The 11,610-nt window shown below is 38.1% G+C and overlaps 1 protein-coding gene across 1 annotated transcript; it reads right to left on the reverse strand.

Moving 5' to 3' along the window:
- Positions 1-7,292: 7,292 nt before the first annotated feature.
- Positions 7,293-11,094, reverse strand: LOC110638351 (protein DETOXIFICATION 40). Its single transcript, XM_021788902.2, has 7 exons — positions 10,584-11,094; positions 9,878-10,509; positions 8,930-8,986; positions 8,624-8,862; positions 8,315-8,433; positions 8,077-8,163; positions 7,293-7,634 (listed from the first exon to the last, which is right to left on the reverse strand). Exons 1-7 carry the CDS (start codon positions 10,899-10,901, stop codon positions 7,569-7,571), a joined length of 1,518 nt encoding a protein of 505 aa, XP_021644594.1. The 5' UTR covers positions 10,902-11,094; the 3' UTR covers positions 7,293-7,568.
- Positions 11,095-11,610: the final 516 nt, after the last annotated feature.

Below are 11,610 nucleotides of genomic sequence, written 5' to 3' on the forward strand. Positions count from 1 at the left end.
AAACTCTACATCCCTCCATCTTGGATCTGCATAACTTTTCTGCCTACTGAAAGCTGTTTTCAATCATTCATAGATTAAAGGAACCATCTTTGAAGTGTACTGCACTAGGTCTATATCATGCACCTTCACTTCTCCCATTTCTGTCTAACACAGAGGAGACCTACACTTTCTGCCATATAGCGCCTCATAGGGTGCCATATCGATGTTGAAATGATAACTATTGTTATAGGCAAACTCTACCAAGGGTAGCTGATCATCCCATTGACCTCTAAAATCCAAAACACACATGCGAAGTATGCCTTCCAGTGTTTTGATTATCCTTTCGGACTGCCCATCTGTCTGAGGGTGGAAGGCAGTACTAAAGTTTAATTACGTGCCAAGTGCCTCTTGCAACTTTCTCCAAAACCTAGAAGTGAACTGGGGCCCTCTGTCAGATATTATGGAAGCAGCAACTCCATGCAATCTAAATATTTCTCGAACATAGAGCTGGGCGTACTGTGCAATAGAATATGTGGTTTTCATAGGCAAGAAATGAGCTAATTTTGTCAGAAGATCTACAATTACCCATATCAAATCATATCCCTGCGTCGTACGAGGCAACCCAGTCACAAAATCCATAGTGATCATTTCCTACTTCCATTATGAGATAGGGAGCTCTTACAGCTTCCTTGACGGCCTCTGGTGTTCAAACTTCACCGTCTGACAAGTCAAGCACTTGGACACAAAATTTGCTATGTCTCTCTTCATGCTATTCCACCAGTAGCTATCTTTCACATCATGGTACATCTTGGTGGAGATTGGGTGGACTTTGTACAGTGTATAGTGTGCCTCTCGCATGATTTTATTTCTGAGATTGTTTACGTCAGGCACACATATCCTAGAACCTTGCATAAGAGCGCCATCATTGGCAAATCTAAACTCACCACCTTCACCCTACTGTACTCTTTCTATAATCTTTTTCAATTGCGGGTCTCTATGCTGGGAAACTCTGATTCTGTCTCGTAAGTTTGGTCTCATTGAAAAATGGGCCAATAATACCCCCTCATTTGAAATATCTAAGATCAGACCTTGATCCATCAACTCATGTACTTCCTAAATCAATGGTCTCTTCTCTGCTGATATGTGCGCTAAGCTGCCAAAAGATTTTCTGCTCAAAGCATTTGTTACTACATTAGTCTTCCTAGGGTGGTACTGGATTGTACAATCATAGTTCTTCAGAAGCTCCATCCATCTCCTCTATCTCAAATTTAAATCCCTCTATTGAAAGATGTACTTCAAACTCTTGTGGTCGGTGTATATCTTGCATACTTCACCATATAGGTAGTGTCTCTAGATCTTTAGTGAAAAGACTACAGCTGCCATTTCCAAATCATGGGTGGGGTAGTTCTGCTCATGCCTTTTTAGCTGCCTTGAAGCATAAGCCACTACTTTTCCATTCTGCATCAAAATAAACCCTAAGCTAACTCTGGAGGCATCACAGTACACGATATATCCTTCACCACTCATTGGTAATGTCAACACAGGGGCGGTAGTTAGACATTCCTTAAGCTTCTGGAAGCTCTCCTCATAATCATCTATCCAAATGAATGAAACATTCTTCTGAGTTAACTTAGTTAGGGGAGTTGCTATCCTGGAGAAATTCTATATAAAATGCCTATAGTAGCCAGCTAGGCCCAGAAAATTTCGCACCTCAGTGACTGTTGTAGGCCTAAGCCAATCAGTTACCGTCTCAATTTTCTTGGGATCCACTTGAATGCCTTCACTAGAAACCACGTGTCCAAAGAATGAGATGTTTTCTAGCCAAAATTCACATTTTGAAAATTTGGCATATAGCTGGTGCTCCCTCAAAGTCTGCAATACCATCCTCAAATGCCATACATGTTCTTTCTCGGTCTGAGAGTATACCAAAATGTCATCGATGAATACGATGACAAAACGGTCCAAGAATAGCCTGAACACCCTGTTCATCAGGTCCATGAAGGCCGCTGGAGCATTAGTGAGTCCAAAAGACATCACCAAGAACTCATAATGACCATATCTTATCCTGAATGTTGTCTTGGACACATCCTCATTCCTGATTCTCAACTGATGGTAGCTTGATCGTAGGTCTATTTTGGAAAAGAATCTAGCCCCTTGGAGCTGATCAAACAGATCATCGATCCGAGGAAGTGGATACTTGTTCTTCACAGTCACCTTGTTTAGCTGTTTATAATCAATACACAACCTCAAGGACAGGAGCGTCCCAGGGTGAAATACTCAGACGTATGAAACCCTTAACTAAAAGCTCTTGTAGCTGCTTCTTTAGCTCTTTCAATTCTGCTGGTGCCATCCTGTAAGGCGGCATTGATATGGGGTTTGTACCCAGCACAACATCAATGCAAAACTCTATTTCCCTTCTGAGTGGCAACCCTGGAAGCTCCTCAGGGAAGACATCCATGAATTCTCTAACAACAAGAACATTTTCCATTTTAACACATTCTACAAATGTATCTCTCACTAATGCCAAATATCCTTGACACCCACGCCTCAACATTTTTCTAGCACTAATTACTGACACCAAGTTGCATGGAGCCACGCTCCTGTCACCATCAAAGCTAAACTCTTCCACACCAGGTATGTGGAAATACACTTTTTTGTTCATGCAGTCTAAAGTGGCATAATGAGTTGCCAGCCAATCCATTTCCAAAATCATATCAAAATTCATTACTAGTAAAGGAACCAAGTCTGCTGGGAGGATCCTACCATCCACTACCACTGGGCTACCCAAAAAAACCATATTCACATCTATGTTGTCACTAAGTGGGGTAGCTACAGACAAGGGGCATTTTAAAGTTGTAGGCTTCCTACCCAATCTCACGGCAAAAACAGGAGAGACAAATGAGTGTGCAGCATCCGGATCTATCAAAACACGAGCCTCATAAGAACAGACTAGAAGAATACCTGCCACAACTGCATTGGAAGCCTGAGCATCCACGTGGGTCAAGGTGAAAACTTGAGCTTCACCCCTACCCTGCATTGCAGAACCCTGAAATTGACTTCTACCTCCTGACCTGCCTCCAAATCCACGTCGTCCTTGTCCTCGGTCCTGTTGGCCACTGAACTGACTGCCTGCCATGCTGGAAGCACCAGGATACAATTGACAAGGAATATTTGCAACAGAACCCTGTGATCCCATATGTGGCTTGCTGAACACTGGACATTCTCTACCAAAGTGACCCTGCTGGCCACACTGAAAACATACTCCTGAACCCATCATACAAGGTCCTGAATGTCCTCTTTCATACTGTGTGCAAGGTGCCAAGGAGGATCTGAACTGCACCTAGAACTATCAGAACTCGAATCAGGATCACCATCTGGATCCATACCTGGTGCAGATCCTCGAGATTTGTGTTTAAAACCACCATTCTTATTATTTCTACCCGTTCCTCTGTAGTGACTTTGACCTCTGCTATCTGTGGTACCCATGTAGAGAACACCTGAAAAACCTTCTACTCTATTCTTCTTTGCCCTTCTACTGTCATCTCCTGTATAGCTAATCTCAATCTGTCGGGCTCGATCAACTACCATATCAAAAGAGTGATCAGACATCATGGCCATGTTTGCATACCTCCTGTCCAGCCCCTTTAGGAACCTCCTTACTTTCATACTTTTCTGTAGCCACTGCTGTGGGGGCATATCTACTCAGTTCTAAAAATTTTGTAGCATACTCATCTACGGATCTGCCATTCTGCCTTAAGGCCTCAAAGGCCCACTGCTTTTGATCTCTGAAGCTTTCTGGCATAAACCTATTGATGAATAGTTCCACAAACTTGGTCCATGATAATCCCTCAATACAAGGTAGTACGTAGTCTATCATCCACTGTCTTGGCACTGGCCCCAGTACATGCTGCAAACACTCTATAAGCCTCTTATCAGTCAACTGCAACTCCATCCCTGCCTGTTTGCAGGAATCTAAAAATCGATAGGTATCATCTGACACATCATAAGTGCTAGGCACCAACTTCTTGAAATTAATTATTTGTTTGTAAGGTTCCCCTCTTGGTGCGGGGGGTTGCTGTTGTTGGGGAGGGTGGACCATATATTATGCCATCATATCGATGGTTCTTTGCAATCCGACTAGGGTAGCTACCATTGGGTCCATGGGACCCTGGGCCATAAAAGACTGTTCCTGAACTGGTGGCGGTTGCTCTTCTACTTGAGCAGTTCTAAGTCTCCTACCCCGCCTCCTTGGGGCAGGCGCCTCATCCTGTGCTAACACCTCGTCTGGCACATCTCGTTCTGGTATAGTGGCAACTCTTCTGCTTTAACGCATTTTCCTGAAATTCAGCAGCATTAGCCCACAAAAATTCAAAACGGCATGTTACACAGCTCTATAGACTCATATTTACACACAATTGTATAAAGCAGAAACTAAAAGCAAAGATGACAATGCAAGGATGAATGTGGACCCTATTCTCCGCATGTGACTCCTATTAGACTCTTCCCAAAACTTTAGACATATATTCCCTATGAATCTAGAGCCTAAGCTCTAATACCACATTTGTCATGACCCAACCTATGGGCCAGACCGGCACTAAGACCTGGGCCAGTGTAAAACCCTCGAGGCCCTTAGTAAGCCTAACTATTCCTCAACCTAATCTAAGGCCCATTTGGGCCCAATTTCAAGAATTCAACCGGACAGAGTCTGGCCATAAAATGGACCATTCAACGGGAAATTTTTTACTCGCTCGACTTGTAAACATAATATATAATAAATTGGGGAGCTTAGCTCACCCTTCACATGCTCATAATATCAAAAATCCAATGGGAGCTCAGCTCCCTCATCCAACCCAGTCATACATGCAATTAATAATCTTATAAATTCAATACCATATTATATTACAGACCCAAATTAATTAAAATACTCCTAATACATGCGGAATCTAAAAATTAACTCAATTGTACAAAATACATCAAATACTACTAACTAACCTGTGAAGAAGAAGAGCAGGTTAGTCACAACAAGTAATCCTTCTGTAGCCTGGAAAAATAAATGAACAGGAGTAAGCGTTCGACTCAAAGAGTAAAATACTAATTTTAACCACAATTTTTATAGCTAACTAAAGTTAATGCGTCCTAAGGAGTGGAATGTAACATCCTCATAATTTTCATACAAACCACATCATAGCAGTAAAAAGGCAATTTGGAGCACTCACCCACCCAACACTATTCAAACAGCACATATATGAGAGCTGATCCCTTATACAGCTCTCTTAATCCAACCTCTGCCAGCGAGTGTCTCTCAAGCCGGACTTTCGCTTAATAAACCAAGTGCGGGGTCTCAGCGAGTGTCTCTCAAGTCGTGTCTACTCATCCTGTCCATATCCAATACCATACCACACGCACGTCAATGCACGCACACCGCTCCAAATTATCACAAACAATATCCATGGCACTTCATCAATTATGAATGCAATATAAAATGTGCTTAGTGTTTAACTACATAGATACATATTTATAAGTGATGCATTGACATGCTTGAACATATAATAATATCGAAATTTTAATTAAAATTAATATTTTACTCACAGACTTAACTAAGTTCACTGCGGGGGCTAGGCGGAGGAGGAAGGCTGTCCCTGCTCACCTGAAAAATTTCATTGCAATTATTTAATATATTTGACTTGATACAAGCTTGAAAAAGACCAAAGACACCCTAGGTCATGCCGAAAATCCGATAGAGTCTCCCCTATACCTAGGACCCATCCAACCTGAAAAATGGTTCAAATTACACTTCTATATTCACAAGACACATATCCACAACTCAATCACATCACATGGCCCCTCCTAGGCCCACCCAAACGGTCAACAATCACAATTTGAAAAATTATAATTTAGTCCCTATAATTACCTATTTTGCAAAAACTACCCAAATGAGCTCTAAAAATTCTAAAACTTTGCCCCGGGGTTCTTAGCAATATTATAGAGCTAACACAAAAGGAATTATATTTTTCTAACCTACCACGAATATTTTATAGATTTTTAATCGAAATCAAGCACTAGATAATTAAGAAAAGTGAGGGTTCAGGTTTACCTATGCCAATTCTAACCCTGGAGACGCATCCGGGACGTCTAAAAATGGTGGGATAGCTTATAACCTTGGCCCAATTTAGAAATTTTTTCGATAGCCTGTCTGTCGGGCCCGAAATTGTAGACCCGAGCGACTGTTGAATTTTCGCGAATTGAAGGTACCTACGCGAAGCCCACAACACGGGGGGTTAGTATATAATTTTTACGGAATTTTTGAAGCTCATTTAATACTCAGAAAAATACTGTGAAGTCTCGTGGGACCCACCAAAAAACGATGTCAAAAAAATTTGAAATGGGTATTGTCACGAAGCTCTCGACAAGTGGAGCACTCAGGTACTCTCAGATTTTTGGTGGGGTTTACAGTTTTCGAGAAATCTAGCCCAAAAAACAAAATTGGTTAAAACTTCCTGGACAAAAATTGGACAAACCGCTCTAAGGATTTTGATGTTCTTGGTGTCTATAGAAAGCTCTCAAGGTGTATATGGGTTTTGGCACAAGACTCGATCCGATTGATGGCCAAATTGGCCGAAATCTGCCCAGGAAGGTGAAGTGGCGCGCTGTGCGCTTAAGCACCTTTGGGCGCGCTTTTCCAGCCCTACATGCGGTGGTCGGCGAGGGGGAAGGGCTTAGGTGGTGCGCCGGCGAGCTGGGGAGACTGGGGTGGCGGTGGGGAGGTGAGAGGAGGAGAGAGGAGAGAGAAATCGAGAGAGAGATGGACGGTGTCGGGGGCGTGCAAAGAAGAAGAAGGAAAAGAAAATGAGCCGATCCGATTTGATTCGGTCGGTTCGATTTAAGACACCCGAAATTAAATTTTTGCTCTGCCCTAGGATTGAAACGAGGCCCAAAAATTCTGAAAAAATTTTAGAAAACTCAAAAAAATTCGTAGAGTCCAAATATATTTTTAGTTTTACCAAGTGGTCTTTAAATTAATTTTTAAAAATCATTAAAGTTTTATATTTTCAGAAAATCGAACGCAATTTTTAAAATCGGAAAAATTTCAAATAATTTCTCAAAATTCAAATACAATAAAATATTAATATCTACCTATAAAATAATTAATTTAAAAATTAGAAGTGTTACATTGAAGATGATTAATCCTCTTGAAAGTTAGAATAGTTATATATTAATTATTTTAATTATTGAATTAGAAATAAATTATTAAAATTCTGTTATTTAATACATATAATTCAATTATTAAAACAAATTCATTTTGCTCTCACTAATTCTAGCAATTAAGAGACTAGTTAATCATTAATTATATTCGACACACTGTGATATTAAAAAAATTATAAAATTTTACATTTAAGTTTCAATCAGAGTCAAATAAAGTAAAAAAAGAAAAAAAAATAGTATTATATATTTAATTTTGAGTGCAACACCAATTGGTTTCATGGCTTAATTTCCTGACCCCATGCTCAAGTGGTTAATTTTTCTTCAGCAGATTTATTTGCTCCGTTTCCATTGCATGCATATGTGATAAATACACTTGAGCATTATTTTCAGTTCTTAAGGAGTGGTTCCTTCTTGTCTTCCCATTTATCCAAACGCATTCTAGCCTTCTCTACCTGAAACAGAGAGACATTTTTCATGGATTAATTCCACTGTATAAACTTTCGATCAAAAGGAAGACTTAATTATATATAGGAAGGTATTGTTTAACTAATAATTTTCAATGCATATCAGCTAGCCAACTAAAGAAAATCTGTTGGATGTCATGTATTGTATGGTCATTTCAAAAGAAATGGTATAATGCATTATAGCTTTCTCCATAAATTAATGCTTCACTTTTGCTTGCTATAAATCATAAATGCATGCATGATGGAAGCCTATCATTTATATTCTATCAATAATAACCTTTAAGTCAATAATATTAAATGATTTTCAGAACTGTAAAATTTGGAGTATTTGAATTTCATGCAATTTTAATTAAATAAATAAAAACAATTTACTAAAAAAAATTAAATACAATATTTTTAAATCGTAACTCATTGTAATTTTAATATTTACCTCTTTATTCCAATCAGTGCGAAAGGTTACCCATGATAAAATGAAGGTTTGCATCATAGTTCCTCCTATCATTCCAGCCCATATTCCCTAAATTCATGAATATTAAACAAAATGGAACATGAAATATTGATGAGAGTTTTTTTTTTTTTTTTTTTTCAATTGATTCTTATGGGATTTACAATCAAAATTTTACGGTTTCTTAAGACGACTTCAATACTATTGATGTATGAGAGGATACCTTTGCACCAAGATCAAACTTAAAGCCAAGAAGACAACCCAATGGAACTCCAACCACATAATAGCATCCCACATTTACATATGCCACAAATGCTTGCCATCCACATCCAACAGCAACCCCTTCACAATTATAAGATGACACGATTAATACTAATTTACATAAATTAGCATACCAACAATATTATATATTCTATATTTCATTTATTGTTTTTTATAAGCAGAGTAAATTTCTTTAATACTGTTTGTCTGTATATGTATTTAGTTTCTTGATTTTGATTGATAGATTTACACTTAATGGAGGAATTCTTACCGGACAGCACTGGTTGAATCCCATTAAGTACAAGGGTGACGGCCAAAAATGGACAAAGTTCTGAGACAGCGATGGCTACAGTTTCTCCACTAGTGAAAGCATAGCTAATTACATTGCGAAGAGCAAGCACAATGATAGCTTCTACAAGTGCGATTAGTAAAGAAACCAAATTCACCATCAAAACTGAGAATTCTGCTGACTTGGGATTCCCTGCTCCTAATTCATTGCTGACTCTGACGCTGTTTGAAAATAACAATTATCACTTTCACATCAAACTATTGCATATTCATCTCATATATCAATTACCTTGCAGCTGCATTGAATCCCACTGAAACCATGAACAGCAACCCACTTACAGCCATACTGCAAAAGGGTATTAATCATCAAGTAGATCGAGACCTTAATCCGATCAAGCATATAATGTAGCAAACTATTATATATATTCAGCTATAGATATTTTGAACAGGCTTAAGTGTCCTATTAGACAAGAATATATATGAGCTTAATATTACCTCATCCATTTTTCTAAAGAATATGCATGGGTCATCAAAAAGAGTTGATGTGCAAAAGGGTATTAATCATCAAGTAGATCGAGACCTTCATCCGATCAAGCATATAATGTAGCAAACTATCGTATATATTCAGCTCTAGATATTTTGAACAGGCTTAAGTGTCCTATTAGACAAGAATATATATGAGCTTAATATTACCTCATCCATTTGTCTAAAGAATATGTATGGGTCATCAAAAAGAGTTGATAATTCTCCTGTAACTCTTAAAGTATAGGATGGTTTTATTCCCTATAAATTGACTAGAATATAAAATTTATATATATATAGTGTTTTTGTTTTCATATTCCAATCTTCTTGCTGAATCAATCAAATTATGCACAATCTCAATCATCCATATGTGTGAAAAAAATATACGTATATAGTGTATATTCTATAAATAAATTAATTATATGTTATTTAGACATCAAGAAATATTAATTAGATGAATAAAGTGAGAATAATAAAAAATTTAAATTATGGGAAATTCTTCAAAGAGACTAAAATTTAAATCAATATTATATAATTGAAGTTTCTTTGTCAAATGATGGTTATTTCTTTCTTGCTTCTGCTAGATTTTTTTTTTTAAAATTAAAATTCTGGCTCAAAACATCACATATTTGAAAATGTCGACTCTAAATATGTCACAGTCATTGGTGCTAAAATAACTTTATCTGATTAAAAAAAAATGACTTTAATTTCTTACCATACAGCAAGTGAATCCAAGGCAATCTCAGGATCCTTGAGAAGCCCAGCAATCAACACCAATATCTGAAAGTACCAAGTCTCCAAGCACAGCATTACTGCTGAAGCTATTGACAACTTCACAAACTCCCAAAGCCCAGAAAAGGCCTGCAAGGTAAAACCATTCCACGTCTGCTTACACCGACTAGTCTTCACTATATAAATAAACTGTGCCCCAACAATGATCCACCATGACAAGCTTAACACCAGCGAAGCTCCTATCAATCCCATCCCCAGCTGGTAAATTGCGAGCCAGCTGAGCAATAAGTGCAGCACAAGTGTAATTGCTGATATAATGGCACTTGGGTTCACTATGCTTTGTGCTTGGAGGAATTTTTGTATTGGAAAATTCACTGCATAAGCAAAAATTTGAGGTATTAGACCATAAACAAACACTGCAGCTGCTGATGCCACCTTGGTTGGCTCTCCCAGTAAGAGCAAGATTGGCTTTGATAAAAGGTAGATCACAGTCATTGGTATCCCAGTTAGAGTTAACACAACCGTTGCTCTTTGAAGGTATGTGCCTAGCATTTCATACTTATGAGCCCCATAAGCTTGGCCACAGAGAGTTTCCACTGCACTTCCCATCCCCAACTGCAAGAAGAAAAATTCACATGAAACAAACTAAGAAAAACCCTAAACTCTATCTAATATATGTGTGTGCATACCATCAGGCCATAAGCAAAAAGTTGGATGCCGCTATTGCCAAGAGAGGCAGCGGCAAGCTCAAGATTGCCAAGGTGGCCGGCGAAGGCTCTGGTGGACAAGGACATGAGATTGTTGATCATGTAAACGAAAACTGCCGGTGCAGCCAACCGGAAGAGTAGCTTAAGTTCAATCCAAGAAGCCAACCGGAGGCGGTTGAAGTACGGCAACTTGTCATCGTTCAGCACCTTTTCAAGCCTGGAGTCGAGTTCAGAATGGGCAGGCGGATCAGGAGGCGGTGACTGTAAAATGGGTTCTTGGAGTTCATCCTGAAACTCCATGAGTGGGGCACTGGAAAGTGATCTAGGCAATGGCGGATTGCAATTAATGAGGTTGGGTTAATTATAAAAGATGGAAAAGGATCAGAGGATAGTGATAAGAGGATTGGCTCGTCGTAAGATTATCATGCTAAGATACGACAAATATAGAAAACAGATTGCATATGGTTTTGTAATTATTGTGCTGATTTTGAAATTTCTTTGCGGCTTTATTTGGAAATAGCGCAATCATCTTTGTTTTTTTTTTTTTTTTAAAAAAAAAAGCATCATCCAATTTCTCTTCTTCTTCTCGTTAACAGACGTGTTAAATTCAGATTCTTCAGAATTTAGAAATAGACAAATGATGATGGCGGATGATAGATTTGCACCAACTAATAATGTATATATAGAAATTGAAGTAAAATAATTTAATTGTAAATAAATTTAAAATTATTAAGTTTAACAGTAAATATTAATTTAACTTATATAATTAATATATACACATAATGAAAAAAAGAAATCATTTTTCATTAATTTTTAATTGTGGTATAAAATATAAATCGTGTTTTTTTTGATAAAGCAGGCCTCAAACGTTTTGATTTGGTTGAAAGAGCAAGACAAGCATAACAATGGGAATGATGATAATGGAAATTTTTTCCCCCTTTTTTAATCTTAAATTAATTGGCTCATCTATTTGGTATTATTATTAAGATAATTAATTTATAAATATGTT

The sequence above is a fragment of the Hevea brasiliensis genome, chromosome 18 (assembly GCF_030052815.1).
Source record: "Hevea brasiliensis isolate MT/VB/25A 57/8 chromosome 18, ASM3005281v1, whole genome shotgun sequence".
Taxonomy (NCBI): domain Eukaryota; kingdom Viridiplantae; phylum Streptophyta; class Magnoliopsida; order Malpighiales; family Euphorbiaceae; genus Hevea; species Hevea brasiliensis.

Excerpts from the sequence above, each read along its gene's own strand:
- LOC110638351 (XM_021788902.2), bottom strand. The coding sequence starts at position 10,901 with ATGGAGTTTCAGGATGAACTCCAAGAACCCATTTTACAGTCACCGCCT. Across the intron at positions 10,510-10,583 it reads TTTTTGCTTATGGCCTGATG|TTGGGGATGGGAAGTGCAGT; the intron begins GTATGCACACAC and ends TTCTTCTTGCAG. Across the intron at positions 8,164-8,314 it reads AGTTTGATCTTGGTGCAAAG|GGAATATGGGCTGGAATGAT; the intron begins GTATCCTCTCAT and ends TCATGAATTTAG.